This window comes from Convolutriloba macropyga, chromosome 1 (assembly GCF_964194025.1).
Source record: "Convolutriloba macropyga chromosome 1, txConMacr16.3, whole genome shotgun sequence".
NCBI lineage: Eukaryota > Metazoa > Xenacoelomorpha > Acoela > Convolutidae > Convolutriloba > Convolutriloba macropyga.
This window is the reverse complement of record NC_134468.1, coordinates 23,990,247-24,016,242: the sequence shown is the minus strand read 5'-3', so window position 1 is coordinate 24,016,242 and position 25,996 is coordinate 23,990,247. Positions and strand designations below refer to the sequence as shown.

Below are 25,996 nucleotides of genomic sequence, written 5' to 3'. Positions count from 1 at the left end.
TAAGTTTGTGAAGTTACTATCTAGTGCAGTAGTTTTCTCTAAAGATAGATTCAGGGAACAATTGTGGAATTGTGAATAGGGTAAAACCTCCAACCTAAATTTTCAGATTCTATAATCCATTTGCACTGAATTGTTGTTCATGTTAGACATGAAGAGAATTTTTACTAGATCTTCCTCCAATTTTTCAAATTTGCAGTGTTGCCCTGCTTCTCTCAGTCTATTATAGAATGTCTCCAATGATTCGTGTGATTGTTGCATTGATTTGAAGAATTTGAATCTGTCAAAAGTAGTCAAAAGTAGTCAAAAGTAGTGTTCCGTAGAATAGTGAAAGTTATGTTTAGTTCGTGTACGAGTTCATGTGTTACGCATTTTTGAAGTTTTTTTGGTGATACATTTCGCGAGTTTTTGCTCCGAGTGAGAGGTATATGAGGCCTTTTGCTTTTGTATCCGCTTCGTCCCACGGGATTCTATCGACTAACGCACCTTTTCTCTCGATCGCCTTGCTTTCATTTTCGAAGTCTACTCTCCTTCTCTCGTTCTTTTGCTCTTTTTTCCGTGATTCATCTTCTGCCTCTCCCACGTCCTCGTACGTGGGCAGTGTGGGTTAAAATAAATCTGTCGCTTGTTGTTTTAGTTTAAATGGTCTGTTCACTTCGATGTTTTTGCCTGCCATTATCGCCATTTTAAAGTTGAAAACCATTGTTTCTATTCTTTTGGGGGATTCGCGTCTGAATCCCAAATTGTGTTTACTCCTAATGGAGTTTATGATGACTGCGTCATGTGAAGTAATGTGTTTGAATAAGCCAGTTGGCGGAATACTTGTGGAGATAATGTGTATTTTGAAGCGTTAAAAGAAACTAATTGGTTTTGAGATGTGAATGTATTTTTATATGTTGTGTCTCCATGATCGTTGTCAGGAGTACAATAATAACTAGGTTCTGAATCTTCTCTATCAAAAGAGTTGAGCGCATTATTATCTTTGCGCTACAAGGCGACTGTATCATGTCTTTACTAATCTTGTCTGCACTTATCTATTATTCTGTGAACTGAATTACATCAAACTAATTGGTGGCATGAAGTGAGAAGTTAGCACCAGTTGGTTAAACTATGCACAGTAATAGTAAATATATAACATAAGTGAAGGGCGAGTTCATTTGTAAACCGTATCAAATCTGTCGCTCTGTATCTCAATAATAGTAATATGAATAAGGTTAATAATATTTATAATAAAAGTAAAAATAATAAGAAAATTAATTAAATTAATTAAAATAATAATAATAATATTAATGATAATAAAAAAGATTAATAATAATATAAACCTTTATAACGAACATAATAATAATTAAAAAAAAAATAATAATAATTTTAATAAAAAGGATAATATTGTTAATAAAAATAAAAATAATAAAAATAATAATAATATAATAATAATATTTACAAAAATAACAATAATAATAATAAAAATAATAATAATAACAATATTGTTAAACAGTAATTATAATAACGATAATAATAATAGTAAAAATAATAATAATAATAATGATAATAATAATAATAACAATAAATATAATAATAATGATAAATATAATAACAATAATAATAATAATAGTAATAATAATAATAATAATAATAATAATAATAATAATATTAATAATAATAATAATAATGCTAATAATAAAAATAATAATAATAATATTATTAATAAGAATAACATTATTATTATTATTATTTTTATTACTGATATTATTTTTGTTACTATTTTTATTATTAATATTATCTTTATTATTGTTAGTATTAATAATGGTATTATTATAATTAATTCTATTATTATATCATTATTATTATTATTATTATTATTATTATTATTATTATTATTATTATTATTAATATTATTATTTTTGTTATTATTATTATTACTATTAATAATGGTATTTTTATTATTAGTTTTATTTTTATTATATCATTAGGTGCACACAATTTCAACGTCCTCAAAATTTGCAGACAATCTTTGCTTCTTAATGTAAATTTTATTCTAAGCAAATACGTTTTAAGTTGATCCTGAGCATTGATTTATATTGTTGATTTGTTGAGTCAATTGATCCAAAACATCAATTTAAACTATAAAAGAATTAAATTTGATTTAAAAAAGTTCAAAAAATTATTGATACGAAATCTGATTTAAAACAAGCGGGTTTATAGTTTCTGTTTTCTTTTGACTTATACTTTCTGAGTTTTGTTTCCTTTATTCAGTCTGTCACTATGCAAAAACTGTAGATAACTGTTTCAGTTGTTTTAGAAAACTTTCCTGGAACCAGTACAGTATAGCACTTCAGCATCGTTTGCTCATTTGGTCCATTTTGTTATTTTAGATAGTGTTTTGTGCCGAGTTTCAATAATTTCGTTTTTTTTTACAACTGGTTGATTTATTACTTAAGTATTTGATTCATAAGAATTAAATAATTTTAAAAGTTAAATTAGAATAAAAACATTGTAACAATTGAAGGAAACTGAGGTTTTCATTTTTGTCTCAATTGTTGAGGGAATGGTTAACAATTTATAAGTCTAATTCGATATATATATATATATATATATATATATATATATATATATATATATATATATAGATACAAAAAATAAAAAATTTTACTAATCATTAATTTTTTTTGCATTGGTTTGGTTTCTTTTTTTCTAAATTTATATTTGCATAATTTTCATTGAGAAAACGGAGCATAACCTTTTGAACTCTAGTCTTTTCCAAATCTTTATGTGTCTCTAATTTTTCCCGAAAAATATGAAACAAAACTCTCTTCTAGACCTTTTTCTAGAATTTGTGCAGAATGATTTTCGCTTTCATTTTAACTTCTATCCTGACTGAAACCTAACAATATCTAATTAAAAGTTGGTTTAGAACACCAATGATACCATCATTTTGTAGACCTGAAATTAGTAACACACAATCATGAACAATCCGTTAAAAAGATGTCTGACCGCTATGAAGAGCACCGTCTATTGTTCAACCGCTCAAAATCTGTGTTTAAGGCATTCTCAGAAAAATTGAAACTATTTGACAATTGAAAACACAAATTGTCGATTGATAAATTAGAAATAACAAATGTAACCGTGGTAATATACCTTGGTGTGAAATTTGATCTCAGTTTAAGTTTTCGAGGAGATATGAAACACATAAAACGCAAAATGGCAGTGGGTATAAAAACACAAAACAGTATATCTGGCCTGTTCAATGACCATAATGATGACTTTTTAACACCTTCCTGTCAAGCCTCAAATACACTGCTAACGCCTTTTACTAGCCAGCTCGAAAAACGGAGGCTTCTCTATTTTGGAGAAACAATTAAGCTCGGCTTTAAAGACAAGTCCTCTGGTCGCAAATTGACATTTCAGTTCCTCCGAATAAACTTTTAACTGTGAGTACAAATTACTAAATTATTTTTTGAAGCTTTACAAAAACCAATTTTCAATTATGGATAAATTACACAACAACATCCCATCTGTGCTACAGCGGGCAAATATAAAAATACCACTTGAATAACAAATATACTCGTTTGCACTAGAAAAATCTATTTTGAATATGAGCTCTTTCCTTCAAAACGCATTACTTTGTATAAGCATTTTTATAAACATAATCGAGATGGATGGAAGACCGTTAGTTCTTACAAAGTATCTCGATTTTGTTTTCATTTTTTGAAACAAAACTTGAATAATGCATCGTACGGCAAGGTATCAAGGAAAATTTTAATTCTTCATAATACCACTTACACGTTTAATTAAAGTGTAAATTATTCTTGTTTAGTTTGGCCTGCACTGCCTATTGAAGTTGTTTGTGTTAATAACTTAATGGGTATTAGTTGTGGTTTTTTATCGCAGAACTAAAGTACTTTTGTGAAAACAAATTGATAATTTGATCTAATTGCTTAATTAGTTGTTAGTCAATTGTTTCTTGTCGCTAGTTTCTCACTTTCTACACGTGAAGTTTTTGCTTTGATATTAGGATTTATTTTCGATTATAGGATTTGATTATTCAAGTTCGCAGAGTTATGGGACAGAATATTTTTGTGAAAAGTGGTACTTATAATGTTTCATAGTTGTACTTAATAAAAGAATTGACCTGAAACGAAAAGTGTGGGGTATGTTCGTAATATACTTGCCAGATTTGAACAAAATTTCTTCGCAGCGGCTGAAATGGTTTAAAATCAACGGCTTCGAAAAACATGAAGATTTTACATTGATTTTAGATTATTTATTATCGGATTATTTTGCATCTTTTGACGTTGTTTTAATTAAAATACAGCAAGCTTAGAAAACAGTGACTATGAAATGGCGGAATTTAGTTATTTTGTTCTGGGGAAACATTGCTGCAGAACATTGTAAAACATTGTAAAACATTGTAAAACATTGCTGCAGAAAATTGTTGTAAAACTTAGTTACAAAAATAGAAGGTTGCCAAAAATGTTGACAAAATCCCGTCGCTGTTATCGGCGTTGAAGCAAAATTTCATTTTGGTGAAAGAATTGACAAAACTGACGGACTGTTCCAATTTTAAACAGCCGACAGTCACCTAAAAATAGTTAAAAGTGGTAGTATGTATGCTCGCTAAAACAACTATTTACCATGCAATGACCAATTGCCTCGAAACTATAAGCAAAAATAAGCAAAACCACATTTCGAATTGTTTTTTTCACAAGTTTTAATGCTCTTTGTTGGTGACTGTGGCCACCTTTTTTTGTCTGAAAGAATTCTAGAAACCAAATTGTTTTAAATGACGAGAAGTGCAGTCTGATAAAGTAATTGCTTCTATATGCAATTAAAAAAGTCTTTGCGACAATTAAACGAATCTCTTTCAGAAAAGTTTACCGAAAGTCCAATGCACCATTTCTCTTCTTTAAGATAACTTTCTTGACACTGTTTCGTTGGTAGTGTGTTTTATTGATAGATTTTTTGGGTAAGGATTCTCGAGATGATTTTCTATCATTTGATCAGTTGATCAATGATAGCTGACTAGTTTTCCTCGGTTCTCCTAAGATTAGAGCATTGATTAAGGAATTCGACTGAATGCATCCGCTAGAAGTTTCTCGAAAGAGGTCCTCGGCCGAAAACAGGTGCGAACCGGACGATCTAAGGTCGTGGACGTGCGGGAGGGGGGGGGGGGGGGGGGGTCCAGACTGAACGAACGGAAAGCCAGGTATGGGTCAGGCCGAACAGACATTGAGTACCGCGGGTCAGAAATAAAGGCAGATCCTGGGCTAGGCCGAACAGACTCAAACCCTGGGCCGGACCAAACAGGCCCAAGGACCTCGGCTGCAGCAGTGGCACCCGAATAATCAATTTCTGTTAGTATTTGCTGTGATATTTAAAAATTGAAATAGCTAAAGCAGGCAAATCTCGATCACAATTCATTGACCGCCCAGAGACGAAGAGAGTAAAACATAACCGACTAAACGTCGCAAGAATTGCTCTCGTACGACTAGTGGGAGCTGTAATCAATTGCAGCCTGCTTCAGTCGGGGGGGGGGGGGGGGGGAGAGCCTAAATGGGACTAAGAAGTTCATTAGTGGGCTTCAAACAACCAAATTAGAGGTTAATATATACCACTATTAAGATTTAAAGTGAAAAATGACACCAGTTTCGGCGCACTATTAAATTGCCGCCAATTGAGTTCAGCTGCTTGAAATTGTGATTGAGAGAGAATTTTAGATCACGCAAAACGCAAAAAGTCAAGGGCTTAAAAGTCACTCGAAAAGTCAAAACGGTCAAGCAAAAATTTTTCATAAAAAAGACACAAACGTTTACAATAATTGCTTCTCTACGAGAGCAATTAAACAAGCATTTGTTACTTTAACATCGAGAAGGAATATACTTGTTTCCCAACATAGTGGTGCTAATTAAGTTCTCAGACTATAAACAGGTGCTCTGCGCTTTTGCTAGGATGCTCGTGGTTAAAAATTCCGTTGCTAATCATGTCATGACATGACATAACATATCGTAGCGCAACATGACATATGCCATTAATTGTTCAAAGTTTTGAACAAAAAGAAACGAAATGCAATAATGCTCAAGTTTGCGCCGGTCGCAATCAAATCAGCACTGTACATTTTGCATACATAATTACAATACAGCGTTTGTGGATATATTAAATTTACAATCAATTGGACTCATTATTACTCAGCGCACCTAATTGGGACTTGATTCAAATTCATAATGATCGCAGACAACGACAGCAGTGAAAATTTTCTGGTGGTTCTCGACTTTGACGACACAATAGTGGAGGGCAACTCGGAAGAGAGTGTGAAATCTCTACTCAAGAGTCGTGACATAGATCTTCCGTTGCATATGTTGAACCACTACGAGAAACACAAGGACTGGAACTTCTACATAAACCTGTTGTATCAACTTCTCTACGACAATAACATACTGCATGACGATATTGTGCAGTCTCTTAATAAGATCTCATTTGTCAAAGGTTCGTTGGCTCCATTTTGTAATTACTTCAAGATTTATTTTGAGTTGACGAAACAACTAATTTCGAGGGCCTAGATTCAAAATAATAGTTAAGATGATATTATTTTAAACGACAACCAGCAGAGAATTCATTATTCTGTAATAATCTCGTTTCTTGCAGTAATGATGTTTGTTCTCAGCGGCTTTTCCGATTATTCCCCACATTCAAATTATTTTTTCACAAGCTTCACAAGCTTCGGTGACTGCGGCCACGTTTTTTGAAATTTCACGTTATGTCTGGAACCTTAGTTTTTCAACATTTTCCTTCAAAGTGTGCTTTTATAAGCCGATTTTTATCAAATGCGATGGGCAGCAGGACTGTTTTCTGCCAAGAAATCGCAATTCTACTTTAAAAATAAAAAAAAACATTGCCAATTTTGCGGTAAAATAGAAAATGCTATATTGTTTTTGGAGAATAATTCCGAGATACTTGTGTACAAACTATTCAACGGTATCCTATCAAAAAAACTTCCCTGAAGTTGTGAATTATGGCAAGTCGAAAGCAGCTGCTGCCAACATAAAAATTTTTGTCTTCTTTCCAAATTTGAAAAAAAACTTTTGAAATATGGCACGAAAAAGTGTAAACGTTCAATAAACCATCGAAAAGCTCTAAAAATAATTTTTTATGTGAAAAAATAGGGCTTTAAACGTTTTTGAAAAAATCTTTTTGTGATTGTGTCGAATTGCTTCCAACCGTGACAAACGCCCATAAACGATAGTTTTTCCTGGCAACAAAATAAATACAATTCAGTTTGAAATTAAGCTTGCTTCGAGCTTTTGCTGGGACACCATGCTAAAAATAAATATTAATATGATTTTTCAATACTATTGTTTTAATTTCAGTCTGCCTCACTTCTTCTAAAAAACATTTTAAGATTTTAATTGCAAAGTTTTTCTTTAGTTGCTCTTCTTTAAGTTTACAATTTTGTGTAGTTTTGGGGAAAATTTTGAATTTTATGTGCATTAGCAATGGATTAACAATTGTAATAATAATTATTATTATTAATTAACAATTGTCGAAAAAAATCTGTATAAAACGCATTGTTTTTTTTAGGAAAAAACTTGTCGCTGATAACTAAAAATAAATTTGTATCAGAGCAACCGGATCCAGCATAAGATACAGGAATACATATATCGAAATTTTCATTTGATTTTTTTTCCTATTCTTTGATTTTATTTACATTGATAGACAGCTCTTGAGATCAAGAGAGAATTATCAAATTTGGCTGGGCTGCTACAGATCACACAATACGGGATCTCTTTATGTATGCCAGTCAAACTTGACAAAAGATATAACAAATCGAAGGCAAAGATATATGCCTAAGACCTGTCTGTGCTATAAGTCTCAATTTAAAATAGTTGGGGGGCTGAAAGTATTTAATTTATAAAAGAGTAAATATAAAATTACAGCTTACTAATTACCAGTTGTGTAGTGGTGAAATGGAGGTGAGCTGCTGGGCGATCGTTCACTTGGGTGTTTCTTCAGTTATGTTATTTGTCGAAAAGGAAAGTTATAAAATCAAATCTGGAATTATTTGTCTAAGTTATTAAACAATTTTGTTCGACTATTTTATTGTTAAAGTGAAGTTAAATTTTGAGAAAAATGAAAGCAGTTGTCTGCTGCTTGTTTCTGGGAGTGATTTCTGTCTCTCTAATTTTATTCCGTCCCACTTCGCTGAGAGAAACAATTAATTCCTCTCAGCTCCGTTTGGGCCGATAGGGAGCGAATCACAAACTCACGTTCATAGTGAGGTGCTTCCTAATTTTCCTATTGGCCGAGAAGGCAAGAGAATTACCTCTTTTTTATCTCACGGAAAAATTATTGAAACTCCAAAAAATAATAAAAATCTAAAAAGCTGAGAGCATCAATTATTGATTTCGTAGGCGCCTGTTTTCTGCTTTTCCCCTCTTCTAAAACCGCAACAATTATGGTTTTCTTGGGGGCTTTTTATGAGACTCTATTGTCTTTTCCCCTGAAGCAATCTGCTTCATCTTTATTGAAATTGGGGGAAAAGATCTGCATTGCAACTGTCAAAAGCAGAAGTAATTTAAATCAAAAGAAACTGTGGTTTTACAGGCCGCCTACGTTCAACAACGTACATTTTCTATCCTGGATATAAGCGAGGAGAACCAGGCCTAAAGTTGTGTTATTTAAATAAGTCGAACTGAGTTGTTTAAATACTTGTGTACTGGTAGTCTTAACAAGCGTTAGTTTGTTTAGCGCGCGGCGAAAGAATGGTTAATTAGCGCCTAAATACGTTCGCTCTAATGCGGGATTAATTATCCGCTCATTTGTAACGGCTCTCGTAATACTACAGAATTTATTTTAAATTTTATTAATTTCCTTAGTTTCCTCAGCTTCTTGGTTTGGACAGTTAATGCCGCTATAAATACACGTAAATTTTCCCTGAGATTTTTTATTATTTTTGTTACTTCGTTTTGAAAAACAATTAGATGCATCAACAATGAACTTGTTCGCTTTTAGAGTATCAGAACTGTATAAACTATTCGCCATAAGATAGGAAAATGTACAAAAAAAGGATTTGATTGTTCACGAAAACAACATACATGTTGATTGCGAGCAATGTTTTTTATGTAGCAACTAGATAATTTCCTTGCAAAAGGATCATCAAGAATTAAAGAAACTTCCATAATAAAATTTGAATTATGGTGCTCTGTGATCATTTGCTACGATTACGATAATTTGTTACGTCGCTGTTTTCTTAGATTTCTTTTTTGCTGCGCAACATTTTTTTCAATGATTTTTCTTGACTGTTGTAATTCCAGAGATGAGACTTCTGCCTATCCGATGGTACCAATTTGCCAACATGAGCTCAGAATTTTTTGCCATGCGACTCAGATCGATTTCGATCGTGTACCTCTTCCCTTATTAAATTTAGAAGTCCTACTGAGGCTGGCATTAATTTCTATTCTTGTCAGGATAAATATCCAATATTGAGCCCGTAGCAGTAAGTTTATCTTTGTTTTGTTCAAAAAATAATGCTATTCTATTTGGTTAAAAACTTACCGAAATTTGATGATGTGCGCGTCTAAAAATAAAGTGCTAACGAATATTAACGTGCCTCCGTGTATCAATGCGCAGAGAGTTTCAATAAACTTGTGAGCATGAACAAATTCAACCTTACTGTTATCTTCCTGATGTACATGTTTCTGTTCAAAATGATTCTGAAAAAATACCAGAACCGTCCAAAAGAGAAAACAGCACAAATTTCATAGATATTTGCTAGCTTTTTCGTTGGTTCCGTAGCATTGCGCAGTCATATTTGTGAAGCCTACGACATGACATCAGCTCTTCTTTTTTTCATATATTTTTTCCAAAAGCATTACATTTGTCCTCAAATTTGTTCACTTAATCTAATTTTCTCCAGGAAGCGCTCAGATGCTCGAAACACTCCGTGACATGAAAATCAAACGCAACATTGACGTCATCGTGATATCTGGTGGAAACGTGCTGGTAATTGAGAAGATTCTAGAAAATGCTGGATTACGGAATGCTATTGACCAGATTCTCTCAAATCCTGTTTCTGTCCAGCCCAACGGCCTAGTCAAAATTGGGCTACTCAACACGCACACTTGTGATCACTGTTTCAGCGGAGAAATGTGTAAAGGAGTTGTGATCAAAAACTATCTTTCACGGCAGAAATCGGAGCGAAATATTGATTACGACAAGATTTTCTTTGCTGGCGACTACTTAAATGATATCTGTCTATGTTTGCAACTTCGTGAGAAAGACTTTGCAATGGCAAGACACCAGTACCCATTGGAGAAAGACTTGCAGAACCGAAAGGTCAAAGGTCAACTGAGGGCCACATTGATCAGTTGGAAAACAGGGTATGACGTAATAAAAGTTCTTGAGAAGCAAACTGAGTTGATCTGAGTTGACGTTTCGTTGCCAAAATTAGTTCATTCGTCACAATTCTATCAAAAGTGCTCTCTTTCCATGTAGCAGTGATGTATGTATATGCACAGAATATGTTAATTAAAATTGTGTAGCATTTATCTATCCAATAATCATAACACCCTTCAATTAATTGAAGTAAAAGTTGAAAGTATGGCAATTAATAAAAGAGAAATTGGAAGAAAATGAGCAATAAACATAGAACACTGTTTCGTTTTCTGTAATTCCGAGAAACTTGAGCTTCATCAACACGCAAAAGGTTGAGTCGAAATTTATCGTACAAAAATTACGTTTTCAGTATAAGCAATAAACAAAGCCATTAATTTATTAGTATCTTCAAGTTGTTTGTTAAAAAGTTACAAAATCTAATGAAGGTCGATTTTGTGTTGAGATTGAATCAAATGCAACTCAAACTCGTAACTGTCGTTGCATGGAGTTCCGCATGACTTACACGTGAACGGATTGTCATCACTGTGAAATGACATATGAACAGTGAACACTTTGTCATTTTTGAAAATTGTTTCACAATATGGGCATGCATTCACAGACTGTCTGACTCCAACTTCCGGAGTAGAAGTGACCACGTGTCGGTGTTCGTCTATGTCCATCATATAGTCTTGTGAGGACCTATACACAAATAAATAATTAGGTTAAAAAACAGTTAATAATATTGTGATAGGCTTTCTGATCTGGGAGTACACGTTATGACCATTTCAGAATCCCCTTGCACCTTCGTATGAAATAAGTTCAAAAAGAAATGGCGGGCTGTGAATTTAACTTACGGTAATTTAGGTCAAAATTGGAAATCAAAACTCATAGAATTTAAATTTGAATGCAGAATGTGCATTATTAAGGGTCAACGAAGCCCCCTTTTTGGCGGTTTTAAAGCCTTTTTGTGGTCACATCATAGGGTAGTATATTAGAAACACCATAACAACCGCTCGAGTCCCACGAATTGACACGCATTTCTGAATATTCCCACCAAATCACTTACAAGTTACTTTCTTACAAGTATCTCAAAATCCAACGGTCGGAGATCAAAACGTGTTCTCTCTATGGAAATATATCTTACAAGCACGTTTTTTGAGCAAAAAGAATCGTTGTCAAGACGAAGGACGCAGAAGGAAGGCTGCAATTTTTTTGCTAGGTATTCCCACACAGATTTTTTTTGAAAGAAAAAGGGGGTCTTTCCCATTATAACCACCCCCAGCTTAGTGGTCAGATAACCTACAGCCCCCCAATCATAGTAATTATACCATAATGGGGGGGCTATAATTTCATGGGGGGGCTATAATGGGAGAGACCCAATTTTCGGATCTATTCTGTTTTGGCCCCCCCGCTTAGTGGGCTTATATCTTTTACGCCCCCCAGGGGCATGTGCTTTTCTTTAAATTGAGCCAGATATTAATGAAAACGATGCAAAACTACAGCAGCATAAGTCTCCCAGTCCAGAATTTTAAAAATTTTCGCTCAACAGTTTATTTGAGATTTTTAAAAGGTTTCAAAATTTAGTGGCCGAGGGGACCAAATGCGTTGAAAAATAACACTTGAAAATGAAAGAGAAGAAATAGAAAAAATAGCCGACTAATGTCGGTCGAATCGCTCTCAAATGACCGGTGAGTGGTTGGCTTCGTCAGTAGCTAGCCACGGTTGATTGGTGAAGCTAGCTTTAGTTTAATTGAAGGGGCGTGAAGTAAGCATAGCGCGGGGGTACATTGGGGGGCGGGGCTGATTGGGGTGGGGCAACAGTACGGGGGTGCTGAGGCAAGGGCAACGGTGGGTGAGGGTCATTGGCTGTAGGCGTCCCTTACGGCCTGAACGATGTTCAGGGATTGGGATTGGGGGGTGAAGTGAGGGGGGTTGATGTGGGGGGGGGGTTGTTGTGGGGAGGGGTGGTTTGGGGGTCAACCTCTGAGAACCGCCTTTCACACTATAAGTATAAGTCTCCGAAGCAGTTTCTGTGAATCGCGCAATTGGAAACTACTGAACTAAAAGATCCTAACAGAACTTAATGCCCTCTGGGTGCTACCTGTTTATCTTGTTTTCGAGAACCAAAAGTCAAATGGGTCAGACGAAAAATCAGTAAAGCAACAAATTGCATAAAAAGACCAGCAGGGCTAATATAATTGCCCCACTCTTCGTTTGAGAGCAAATAATAAAATAGAAGAAAAAACACAGGTCTCTCTATTGGTATTAAATATAAATGGCACATTTAAAAATACCGAAAACTTATCCCCCAATTGTTGATAATTATCCAAAATTCACACAAAATCATCGCTCAAGGCTTTCAAAACTCGCCAAAACAATACACAAAATGAAGTTATGTTCAAACTTTTTAATGTCTGTCACTTTTTTAGAGTGACATAAGTATCAGATAAAAAACTTGTAAAATAGGAGTCCTGAAGTTCTGTCGTATATTTGTAATATCTGATGTGCCCGCCGTTTAAAATTGAATTTATTTGTTCTTGAGTTCAAAAGACAGAAAACATCAATTTATAAAATGTGTATCAACAATTTTATCAAATAGTAAGCATTTTTTAGCATGTCTACATAACAATCGATTTTCATTGCTCTCTGCATAATAATGGTTTTCACTGTTTCCGAGTTTTAAATTTTGATAGTTTTGATTTTTTTTCTAAAAACTCTATTTACTTTAGACTGAAAGCGTAAAATTAGGCGCAAAACTTAGGCGGCAAAAACGGCACAAAGTTGCTGATGTCGTGTTGTAATTAGTGGATGCAAAATCAATTAGAGTTCAATGAACAATAGGGAGAAAAAGATGACAAATGGAAAGCCTAACAAAAACGCCAACCAATAAAAAATCATAACAAGAGAGTTCTACGCGCATAAATAGATTGCCTAGAAAATGAGGGAAACAAGCAAATTATTAAGAAAATTATGAAGCAATGAATTAATAAATTAATACCTTCTCTCCAAGTACATTTTCAGTTAATTTTGACAACAATTTACAGGCACTGATAATCATATTCATAGCTGATGAAATTAATAGCAAAAAAACCAAACGACAATCTTTTTGAAAAATTTGGTTGATTCGCAGCAATTTCTATCATCCTTAAGTTACAGCTTACGAAAATCAACATTCGGGATATTAAATTCTTAACCTAACGATGTACCAATCTGAGCTCCCATTGAGTAACGCAATTGATTTTTTCAGGGATAGCTAGTTTTTCCCTTAGTAAATGCCCAAATTCGTCGTATTTTGAGTGTTTTTTTTTTCACTCACTCCACTCATTGCTTTCTAATTTTTGTGCTTTTGGATCAATCCGTGTTTAATTATATCCCGTGTTTAGTCTGATCAAAGAGCTTCCGGAAGGCTTCTTTCAATTGTTCAGCTCAATTTCTAAGTTCCGATCTAGCGTTCGAACGAGCGAAATAGTAAAAATAATTATGCAAAGCAGGACCTCATATTTTGCCGTTTCGAACATGGGCCGTCGTATTCCTCTTCATCGTCATTTTCTTCCTTGACGTCATCAAACTCGCCGATCTCCCCTTCCTCGTCAATTGTGAGGTCACGGTTTGTGGCTTCCAGAAGACTGCTACATTGGTCGTCGTCCGAGTATATCATACTGCTGCCACTAGCCGGGCGTCTGAAAGGATCCGAGGCTCCAGTCGCTGAACTCCGACTGTTTGTTGACTTATTTGACGATATCCGAGGCCTCGTCAGTTTTTGAATTGGACCAACTGGTCCCGAACCTCCTTTCTTGTGTTTCAACAAGTGGCTGGCAAGGCATTTTTTGTATGCAGTACTGTAGTTGTTGCAAATAGTGCATTTGTAGCCATTTTCAAACCTCATTTCTGTCAAGAGTGTTGATTGTAAAATTTCTTCAAACTCGCTAGAATGTCTAGCTTGGTGAGATTTGAGACAGTTTTCGTAAATGGTGCTATAGTTACAATCAGGACATTTAAATGGTTTCAAACTGCCTTGCCCGGAAGAGTTCGGGTTGCTTGACGCATTAAATGAACCCGAGGAGTCATTGTTCGTGTTCGAATCAAACGTAGCGTTATGTTCGTCAAAATGGCCACCTGATCCGTCTCCTGATTGGTTGAAATATTTATCACCTCTCTCAATAGCGATTGGCTGATGGTCCGGTTGTCTGGTTGGTCCTGTGTGATGAGTCATGATGTGCAAGTCCAGCTTGCTCTGATGAGTGGCAGAGAACATGCACTCTTTGCACGAAAAGGAGCTTTTGGATATTGGGGGTAGCTGTAATGAGGGGGTCGGTTTCCTCTGAGCATCAAAATCTTCGCGACGAGGAGTCAGATCTATAACAAATTTGCAACTTTCCCACATTTCCCAAATTGTTATCGCTTTGAAAAAGGTAGTTCATGACAGGAACGTTTGAGCCACAATTTTATTACGAAGAATTCATAAAATAATAATAACAAGTCAAGGAGAATCAACTTCTGTCAACCTAACGTTCAGTTCGAAGCATGATGACTCAAATCAGAGCCTGGGTATATTCAGAGCCCCCCCCCCTCGCTTAGTGGGTGCATATTATTTGCATCCCCCAATAGCACGTGCCATAATTTTTTCATAACGATTTACTATGTAATGACATGCGCTCTGTAAAAGGGGGGGGGGCAGAACTTAAAGGGGGGGGGGTCACAAGCGGAAAAGATCCATGTTATTGGAATACCTGAATGGATGAGATTCTGAGTGCTGCTTCCACTGCTATGGGGCAGCTGCTGCTGTCCATTCAATGACGTCAGACCAACCCCCAGGAGTGTGTTGTGAATTGCTCCAAACCCACCACTGCCAACTCCTCCCCCTCCAATTACCCCAGTGGAGGTTGCGGGAACAGTGGACCCCATGACTGTGGCTCCCGTTGCCCCAGTGCTGTTGGAAGGGTTGTTCGTTGTGGTCTTAAGTGGGTAGAGCAGGTTTAAAGAAGTAGTGGAGGTGGTGCTGTTGCGTCTTAACTCGTCTAGCTTGGCGACAGTGAGAAGGTTGTTCAGGTACAGCAGTGGAGGTATGCTTTAACATTACAACATTAACATTGGCAACTTAATTGATAGTTCTTACACCAGTATCTCAACATTCAGCCTATCTTTTGAAATGTGAAATAATATATTAAAAGATGTTGCAGAAAAGTTCATAATTGTTTCGAAACCTCCAAAGTTGTTAACTGATGAATAACTGGACTACAAACTTAGAGCCCGTCACGTCCAAGAGGAAAAGAGCAATAGTTGAGATTGTAAGAAAGTCGAATCCGGTGCATAAGATAGGCGTGACATAGTTTGGCGAGGAGCCCTACTTGTTCAACGTTATCTAATTGTACTGTCCTTCAAACACCGGTTAACTCCACATAAACTATGTCGCACGATTAAAATTTCTTACCGATTGATGAAAATTTACGGCCCACATGTCGAGACTTTTTTTTTGAAATTTATGTACGAATGCGCTGAACGCGTCAATTTTGAGCAGAAGAGGATTTTGCAAGAAATGTACAGAGAAATATCCTGAAAAGTGGGAAAGATTTATCTTCTGCACATTCAATCCATAGAATTAAACAGTCAGCATATTTCATACATAATTTCTACACATTAAGCGCATTTCTCACAACAGTATCCGCTAATATCGACTGCCGCGTCGACCAGGATCATATGCCAAGCGTTTTTAATGAGCAAAACTTATGCAAGACAAGGTGTAAGATATTTGTACCTGTATTGATGCTGCAGCAACGTAGTAGCTGTTTGGTAGCTTTTTGGTGCACTGTTCCCTCCAACCGGAGCCAAAGCAGCAGTCAATTGAGGAGTACCACTGCCTAGAAAAGAACTTGTACCGGAGTATCCTTGTTGTGATGTCATTACTTGTGATCCTTGGTTAGAGCTGCTCTGATTGGCCACGAGAGGATTGCTGGAACTGGCTACTACATTTTGAACAAACTGATTTGGCGTTTGATATATCTGCCGACTTCCGGTGTCAATGGCGGGCAAAAGTGACGGAGATTCTGCGCTTTGAGGTCGATGCAATGTCTCCAAGGATCGGCCTAAAGAGATGAAAATTTCAATCTAGTTTTAGTCCATTAAAATGATAAACTTTGATAATAAAAGTCATGACAATTAAGCTAACTAGTTTAAGCTAACTAGTTTAAATAAGTATAAATAACTTGGTTAAAAATTGTCATAATAAAAAGACATAATAATACAGATATCAGCAGGACAGTACCTATCATTTCGTAGTTGACTATCGAATATCATTTAACAGCCATCATATTTTTATTCCGGAACGGAGGAAATTTGATATTGCTAATTTTTTGAATAGTTAATTTAACTAATAATCGAATTTTTGTCTGAAGAGGATGTTTAATTTCTTCAAAACCTTCTCATTTCAGTCAACCCAGTCAATTTAAAGGCCTGGACAAAAAATTATACAAAATAAACTTCAAAAAGCTCACGGAAACGTCACTAAATGACTTTAATCAATTCAGTTTCCTAGTTAAAGCAATGCTGTGGGATAATATTTCATTAAAAAATTGAAAAAAATTGCTAAAGACAAACTTTCCAACAAAAATTAGAAGATTGATAAGCTGCACATGATACATATATTAATGGCAGCTATACAAAAAGATTCGCTTATCATAGGCAAATATTTTCAAAGGAAAATTAGCATCCTTTTGTTGCCTTAATTTTTGCATAGTTTGTCAGCCTCAATTTTTCTGCACACCAAGAACTCAAGCACAGTTTGTTTGCTAAATCTGTTTTTGAGGATCGTATCCGTTTGTGCCGCCTTCCCAGTACGTTTTGCGCCCCCAGTTACAGAGCACGTGCCATTACATTGTAAATCATTATGTAAAATAATTGCAAGTGCGTCGGGGGGTTGCAAATAATATGCATCCAATAAGCTGGGGGGGGGGGGGGGGGGGGCACAAACGGAAAACTAGTTTTGTGTACATTTTTGAAGTCCTTGTGAGCTGACAGCTGTACTCTCTATCCTAATATTACTGGCACAACACAGAAATTTTGAAAATCTTAATATTGGTGTGATTTATTTCTGATATTTTTAATTGAAAGAAGTGCATTTTTGTTTTTTCATCGCTTACTCGGATTCAGTGAGACGCTTCCTTTAAATTTTTGGTTATGCTTTTTTATATTGATTAAAATGTCCTCTTTTTGGCCCATAATTTAGTAGGAAATGGCGGTAACAGCAACAGGCGAAAATGCCCAATGGTCCCGTTTCTTCTGCGCAACGTAGTTGTTAAACATATAGTTTAATAAATATATATAAACCTGATACAAACAAGCTACTGAAAAATGTACCAATCGACGCTGATGAAGATTGCGACAAAACTTTTCCTAAACATTGTCAATTTATGCAATTTTTTGGATCTATACATGATCAGGTATTTATAAACAATTAATGGAGAAAACCCTCTAACACTAGTGTATTTTCACTCACTGGTAAAACTTGTATTCTTCTGCACGTTGTTCACATTGACAAACACGGGAGATCCGGACTTGTGCTGAGCCTTGACTGGCTCTGGGGAGAAACCAGGCTTTGGTCTGGTCAAGTCTTTCATACTCTGACTGAATCCAGCGGTTGTTGATGTTGAGAAACTGTTTTGTCCACTACCGCCAGATGGCTGCTGGTTCTTTCGCAATTGATTCTCTCTCACGTTTCTAAGGCCGTCAAATTATTTTTATCACTAGTTAGTAACTAAATTTATGGTCAATTTTAGTTCCCCTGCTAACCTCAATAGTGGCGTTGAATTCTCGCTTTTGTGTCAATTTCAACAAATTTAAATATTTAATGCTATAAACGTAACAAGACACTTAAATTTTTCTCGGTCATTGGGAAACGAGGAAAATTTGCAAAACAAATTAGAGTCACTTTTTGAGTCGGATCAAATTTCCAAATATCAATTTGCTTCTTTTAACCCAAATTTACATAAACACATAAATTGCAGTCGTAAAAAGGGGCTGAGGTGATGTGAAATGCGCCTGGATCACCCGGGGAGGAGGTGGGGAGAAGGGTGGGAAAGAGAGGAGTTTCGATGGAGCAAGAGTTTGATTTTATTTATTACTAATAATCAATGCTACATAAGTTTCCAAAAACTGAAACCCTTACCTCTGTTTGAAAAAACTGACAGCCATTTTAGGAAATTTTGGTTACGTGTACTCGACGAGCGACGTTTAGTAGAGATAGTTAATAAATTTTGTAGTAAACAAACTTGGCTAATAATCAGACGGTTTTGCGTAACTTGACTCGGACAAAAAAGCTCTCGTACAATTTTAGAAAATTACGCTCGAGAATAACGCCTCAAAAAGTCAAATCGATTCAAAATTAAGCAATATTCGATGATATTTGTTCTTGAATTAAAATCAATTTGCATATTTTCTCTTTGTTTAATTTGTGAACATGAATCAATTTTGTGACATCATGAAAAAATATGAGAAAAAAAAACTATAATGAAGTTTTTCACGGCTGTTTGCAACCAGGTGGCCAAAATAAAAAAGTTAATTACATAATAGAGATCAAAGTTTACTAAAAGCCAAATTATTCATTAACAAATTCTACATAACGTATTTTAAAAGCTTTACTCAAACGTACAACGTGTACTAAATTTACGTAGCATTAGTAAACACCGAATTTTGAACAATAAATTGTATTTTAATAAACAGCGTTATAAAAAAAACTTATTCAAAATTTACCAATTCTTGCATCATAGAATTTAGTTTCTATTATAATACAATTAGTCATCACATTGTACCAAGATATTGGTACGTTATTTGCATGTACCATTATTGAGAGCAAAGTTTGTACCATCAGTTTTTTCACTTTTTGTGCAGCCAAGAAAACAATGTAAACAAAGTGCAGTTCAGCTTATTTGTTTACATAAATAAGTGTTCTTCGAAAGATTATATAGCATATTCGGCTATACTTTGTTCGGAGTAAAAACTGATTTCGATCAAAATAAAAACTGTTAAAAGACAGAGCTGGTTGAAATTACTGCTTACAAAATTTAACCTCTAACTATCAAATAAAAAAATTAATTGTATCAAATATATTTTTTTTTAAAAAAAAGAAGACCTGACTATGATAAGAAAGCATCCGATTTTATCTTGACAGCACACTCATGCTATGATGGAACATATATCAATCGACGCCACTGATTGAGAAACAATTAAAAAACACACTCACGCACAGACAAATGCGCACACACAAATACACACACATACATACACACTCACACAGACACACACATACACACACACAGACACACACACACGCACACACACACACACACATATACATATATATATATATATATATATATATATATATATATATATGTATATATATATATATATATATATATATATATATATATATATATATATATATATAATATATATATATAAAAACTCAGAAAAAAGCTTAATTACAATTTCCATATACGAATGGAGCTATACCAGTAGTGATTGATATCAGGGACAACAAAGAAGTTCGAAACAATTGTTCCGACCCACTTTAGTGGGGGAGGAACTATATACTAAAAAAGGTTTTTTTTGTTCAGTCAATTTTTGGTAAAACTAGTTAATTTTGTTAAAAAATAGTGCCTCTGACTTTTCCTAAAGACCCAGAAAACGGTTGATGACTCTTTTATTCCGACATTTTGGGTGAAAAATTGATATTTTTTTCAAAGTTTCGCCCTTTCTCTTCGAAAATGGCTCCAAATATTTCATCGACTTTTGAAATCCTCCGGAGGTACAGACCTCAAACTGCTGATATACGTTGCAGTCAACTCAAAAAGAAGGCTAGCTCTTCTTCTGTGTTTTTTAAGAGTTTTGTGGAACCGTAATTCTGCATTAAAATTTGACAGTTTTTTGCTATCTCAAAACAATTATTATGAAAAATGAATAATTAAATTTTGATATATTAACATTCTTTTGCCAAAGTTTGTATATTGATTAGCATTGGAATAATTAGTTCTTATAAATAAACGCATCGCTTGTTGCTTTATCCATACTTGTTCTGCTCTTTTTGTGGTTTTTAACAACTAAAAAAATTATAAATTCATTCAGGCAATGCTTTTTTAAAATTTGATTTAGCAATCTTTTGTTTTTTCTTCTTATTAAAAACCAAAAATTCTGCAATCAAAATTCAACTTCTATGCACGCTTAGTTTATTGTCAAAATGAGGCCCCACGATCTTGAGTTAAGATTTCAGAGAGTTTCATGGTTTCTATCACTTTAACAAAGTGTTTTCTTAAAGTCGAATTGAATTCTTGTGTTTTTCTACATTCCGTGTCTTTTTTGCAGGCTCATGAGTGAGCATCAGAAAAGAATGATCCACTTGGTGTTCCTACATGGTATACTTGAACATATATAATGCTTTCAGATGACCTCTAGTGTCTGGAATGTATTTTAATATATTTGTTTTAGGAAAATCTCAGTTGAATTTTATAATTTTCCACTTGTCTTGAAATCCAGTCCTTGTGTTGCTTAGTCTTAGTAAGAAAAAATCAAGCCCTCTCTTTCCATTGAGTGAAGGTAAAGTCTTAATTCTTTTTATTTATTGGCTTCATTGCCTCGATACCATAGGTTCTAAATTTTCTCTACGTTGGGATAATATGCCAATTTTGGAAGCTGTTTCCGTTACCTTGACCGATTATCATTTTGATAGATGGTCCCATAAAATCACAAACAAAAGGAAACGCACATGCACAAATAGAGTTTTTTAGTTGATAGCGTATGATTTAACGGCTTTTAAACCGTTTTCTTGCGAATTGTAAATGATTTTTGTGTGTTTCCTCTTTTTGTCTTTCTTTTTTGCACTGCTGTCGCACATTCTGGATCATGACAAATATCAGTGGCTTTCTTTGAAGAGCGAAAAATCGTCTTTTGCGATTTTGATCAGTTGATTGCTTTTGGTATTAATGACTTGAAATTTTTGTTTTGAAAAACTTGATTGACCTTTTGAATTCTGTTCTTTTCTGTTTTTGCTTCTGACAGTTTGTATGTTAGTCCTATTAATGACATCTCCCGTCCACTGTTGGCAAAGAAAACAATAGTTTTTGTCGTTTTTGCTTCAGCTGATGGTTTTATGGCTATGACGCTAAGTGGTTTCTTAAGATATTTTGATACTGGTCATTGCTTGTAGGTTTTTTGTTGTCTTTGTTTGCATAGCCTCGTAAAACAAGACCTCATTGATGTTTAAAATACCTCAGGTAAACATTCACAATCAGCTCAAAACATATCTAATGGTTTTAAGGGCTTGAAAAATGTGTTTTTGTAACAATGTTCGTTGAAATCAGCGTTCTGTCTGTACTCGTAATAAATTTGTTGTCTGAAGACTTAGTCTCCATTGTTTTGAGGTACAAAAGACCTCTCGTAAAATTAAAAGGTTTTTGGTTCACTTAGTTGAAAATTTACTTTTTAAAAACCTTCTGAAAATAATTTCTTTCAAAAAATCATAAAGGTTTTGAGTTTCGGCGGTTCTTAAATCTAATTTCTGTCAATTTCCAACAGAGTCTCTGATATAAACAAATCTCACAACTTCTTTCTAGGAAAAAAAATTGATGTCAGTGCTGATTTTTGTATATAAATGGTGTTGTGGCTCCTTTTTCTTTCAAATCATAAATGAATAAATCATTTATGATTTGATTAGTTGTTCAATTTTTTGAAAAACTGTTTAACCATTTTTGTGTTTTTTATAGTTGGTGTCATACAACAACATTATTGATGGTTGCCGTTAGAGTGGAAGAGAAATTCATTTAGTCATAATTAAAGGATTTAATGTATAGCACGTAATTTCAAAATTTGCATTTGTTGTTTTTTTCTGTCTACTTGCTACAGGGTATCTGTAAGGACTGGTCCTACATTTTCTGACATACTTTTTTGTAGAAGCCGATATAAAGTCAATTCATGGTTCAATTGATTTTATGTAAACTTTTTTCTGTTATTATCTGTTGCCATTTCGACATTTTTATTAAGCGCCTATAATAATAGATAATGATTTTTGGTCGCAACTAACAGTTATTTTTGTTTACTGATTTTGTTATTTGTCTTGTCTCATATTTTCATTATTGACAAGTATTTTTGGTGCTGCAAAGTGGTAATAAATCATTTTCTCGCTAACAACTGCTGCCAACGGCTCCGATGAAGTTACTTAGGACTCTATCTAGTATTTGTAGTTGACAGCTAATGATTGACTTTGCCTCTTTTAATTCTTGCACTTCTTAAATGGTTACAACATTTCATCAAGTAAAAGTTATATCCGCTTTGAAGCAAATTTAACGTTGATTTCTAAGTTTATGTTTTAACTGATGTATTTTGACTTTGTTAGTGGCCTTTTTTAAAAAGGAAACGATTTTGAGTTAGACGGGAAGTGTTTTGTTTTATTTGCTTGTCGGGTCTTGTAGCTTTATTGATAGCAGTTATCATTGGCTCTCCAATGCGGCAGTATATAATTCATGCATAGGTTCGCACTTAAGACAAATTACTTATTAACCAAATGTTTTCGAAGAGTATGTGTTTTTTTGAAAGTTAAAGTTATGTTGCTCTTCATCATTTGGTAGACAATTAAGTCAAAAATATGAACGTGGTCAGAACACTAAGTGCTAACGCACATTACTGAGCCTTCTTGTTTTTCTCCGTTGCGTTTTTTTCATTTCTTGTCAATTTTTATAACATAGCTGGCAAATTGCCCGAAAATAGCCGCAATAGCTTCATATATCTTTAGTCTCAAAAAGGACGGGAAAAAGACAGACCAGAAAAGAAACTTATTCTTTTCATTAAGCGCTGAGATGTTAAATTTTGATTAAAAATCTATATAATTTATTGCTGTTTCTATTTGATGCTCTTAAGTAATCTTCAATTAGAGTGACAAGCACTCATTTGACCTTATCTTTTTGAATCAAAGCAAAGAAAAGTCAATTTTAGAGTGAGGAAGTCATTTCTAAGAGTGAGATGTCACGTGTGACCAAAAATTTAATCACGCAAATGAACAAAAAAACTCGCTCCACTAATAGTAAAAAGTGACGTCACGCCCGCAAATTAGTTGAAATTGCATGAACGATTGAAAAAAAGCAGATTTGAAGTGGTTGTGACGTCATGTGGTCGTAACAAAAATTATGACGACGAAATAAATGAAAAACCAAGACCCAATAATAGCCTCGGCTATTGCTTCGCGGCTATTAATAAAAAACAAATACAAAATTTCATCAACAAAGTTTTATTTTCACTGAGTAAAGCAACGTCATTTAATCAGAAACTGTCTTGATAGAAGCGTCAGAAAAACGTTAAACATAAAGAAGAATATATTCAATTTTATCAAAGGCTGATTTCATTTTCTACTTTATAGGTCGATAAACTTCATTATTGGTAATTTTTTTAAAAAGAAAATAAGCGACAAATATTTGGTTCGGGAATTAAAACAAAAGAAGTACGCAACTTCTATTTCACATTTCTTAAATATTTGAATTGCATTTTACTTTCTTATTGCTAACATCTTCAATTTCAACCTTTAGAAGTGAGCTGATTCTGTTACATAAGCCTAATTTAAAAACTCTCATCAAAATTTTTTCCACTTTCCACTTGCGGACTATAGTTTCACTTCAAACTCCTCTCATTATAAATATACGGTGTAAGAGATTTTTCAAGATTTTTCTTTAAAAAATTGTTAATGAATTGTGAGAACATTAGTTTTCTGACACTTGCTGCATCTAACACAGTGGTGCTTTTCTCGTTTTTAAACGGTACCTTTTGTTCTTTGAAATATGAAAATGGTCAAAATATGGGCAGTGGAAAATACAGGCTTTCACTGGAATTCATGGCAGAAAAGCTGGAGAAAAACATAAAAGAAACTAGTTTGATATCAAAAACCAATTTTTGTACTAATACAGAACATCGTTGATAGGCAAAATTTCTGTAATTAAAAGCTTGTTTGATTTCAATGCTTTCTTGTTATTGTTACTTATTCATATTGTAACTATGAATTATTTTAGCGTACAACGATGAAGTATTTGATGCAGTATCAGGAAAACAATCAATTCAAAAGCCATTTCAAATCCTCAATACTTATTGTTTCAGGCGTTCAATTTAGCAAATATGCTTTCAGTAGGCCAAAAATGATGTGAATAGAATTTCAACCAATACATCTGCAGCACCATAGGATAGTTTTCAAATAGTTGAAAATGGGAAAAGGGTACGCATGGAGACTATCCAATATTTCTCATTATTGTATTCAGATGTTTTTCAAGATAAAAAACTTGCCGCCACCTTCTATCTTTGTGATTGATTAATGATAATTGTTCTGATTATTGAGCAAAAAAGTTCTACTTTCTCTAATACACTATTGACTGCTTTTAATGTTTTCTAAAATCTTTTTATGTTGCTCATTATTTTTCAGAACTCGAGCGCAGCCTCAATTTTTCTCATAATGCTCGAGTGTGCATGCCTGCATGTGTTCACGTTTGAGTACTCGAAACTTACCTTAATAGTACTCTTAAACTTCAAAATATTCCATTTTTATCATAATCACGCAAACTCAAGTCTTGGATCTTATCGGCCGAAAGAGTATATGTTTTTGACAGATTCTGGTTACGGACCCGTTCTTTACGGAGCAACACACAACTGAGAACTACTTTTAGCTGAGGTGCCGAAGTATTGGGTGGATTTATGATATAATGACTCAAGTCCTGGACCAATTTCAAGTTTCTTTGATTCTATACGAGGACCGTGCATAATTTCATATTGACCATACATGATTTATTAAAGCAATCTTGGTATGAAACCAAACAACTCATATATCGTCCTGGTTTGACTAGCAAAAAATCAATTTGATTCTAGTATGTGCAGTATACTTTTGACGCTGAGGTTGCACTTAAACACTGAACTCTATGCCTATTTAGAAAATGATTTTGAGCTATGTCTTAACACATTTGCGCATGTGTTAACACATTTGAGCATAACACATTTGCGCATGTCTTTCAAATACGTATAAACTGGCTTCAGAGAATATCAAAACTTGAGTCAGAGATAAACATACTATTTTATTTAGAGTAAGTAATGCAATAAGTCATGTATTTCGGAGTCTTTGCACCAGGAAGCGGATATCTTTTTTAAAATTAAATATCTAAATTTTATCGATAAGGCATTACGTAGATGATTCCCTGGCATCACTTTTTTGGAATAACAGAAGTCAGTTCATACATAAAAACTCTCTTTCATAAAAAAACTAAAAAACTCTTTTGCATATAACTTCAAAATCATTTTCCAAAAAAGAGCACAAACCAGAATTGGTGCCTTAGCGCATTTAAAGGGTCAAAAGTATACTGCACAAAGGATATGTGAAAATTAAAAGTTTTCTGACTAAATTATACCTGAACTTGTGGCACTAGCCATTGTTTTATGTAGTATATATGACCATGTATGATTTCCAATAAATTTTCACCGAAAAAAAGGTCATATTATTTTCGGGCTTCCAAAATTTTTGTATGATTCCTGTATAGTTTCTGGGAGATTATATCCCAGGTTTAGGTCCAGACCCAAATTGAGCTATGATCAGACTATGCAGACTGAAATGACCTCTGATCAG

The 25,996-nt window shown here is 34.2% G+C and overlaps 2 protein-coding genes across 6 annotated transcripts in view; one reads left to right on the top strand and one right to left on the bottom strand.

The window, feature by feature from the left end:
* The window catches only part of LOC142336845 (pyridoxal phosphate phosphatase PHOSPHO2-like), a 48,076-nt gene extending 37,433 nt beyond the window's left edge, over nucleotides 1–10,643 (top strand). For 3 of the 5 annotated variants that reach the window (XM_075385822.1, XM_075385799.1, XM_075385830.1), the window contains 2 exons: nucleotides 6,134–6,477; nucleotides 9,905–10,643. In XM_075385822.1, coding sequence (XP_075241937.1) covers nucleotides 6,216–6,477; nucleotides 9,905–10,413 — 771 coding nt within the window. In that variant the 5' untranslated portion in view covers nucleotides 6,134–6,215 and the 3' untranslated portion in view covers nucleotides 10,414–10,643. Of the gene's footprint in view, nucleotides 1–6,099; nucleotides 6,478–9,904 lie in introns of all 5 variants that reach the window. The other 2 variants (XM_075385814.1, XM_075385808.1) reach the window with 2 other exon arrangements.
* On the bottom strand, nucleotides 10,495–18,815 carry LOC142336838 (uncharacterized). The gene is made up of 6 exons (XM_075385787.1): nucleotides 18,524–18,815; nucleotides 17,855–18,075; nucleotides 16,118–16,445; nucleotides 15,093–15,430; nucleotides 13,857–14,718; nucleotides 10,495–11,061 (listed from the first exon to the last, which is right to left on the bottom strand). Exons 1-6 carry the CDS (start codon nucleotides 18,547–18,549, stop codon nucleotides 10,800–10,802), a joined length of 2,037 nt encoding a protein of 678 aa, XP_075241902.1. The 5' UTR covers nucleotides 18,550–18,815; the 3' UTR covers nucleotides 10,495–10,799.
* Between the last annotated feature and the right edge of the window lie 7,181 nt (nucleotides 18,816–25,996).

What these genes read in the sequence shown, in the direction of transcription:
- LOC142336838 (XM_075385787.1), bottom strand. Translation starts at nt 18,549, where the DNA reads ATGGCTGTCAGTTTTTTCAAACAGAG. An exon ending in GTCAGTTTTTTCAAACAGAG is followed by an intron (nt 18,076 to 18,523) that starts GTAAGGGTTTCA and finishes TGACGGCCTTAG; the next exon opens with AAACGTGAGAGAGAATCAAT. An exon ending in TTGCTGCAGCATCAATACAG is followed by an intron (nt 15,431 to 16,117) that starts GTACAAATATCT and finishes GTAATGTTAAAG; the next exon opens with CATACCTCCACTGCTGTACC.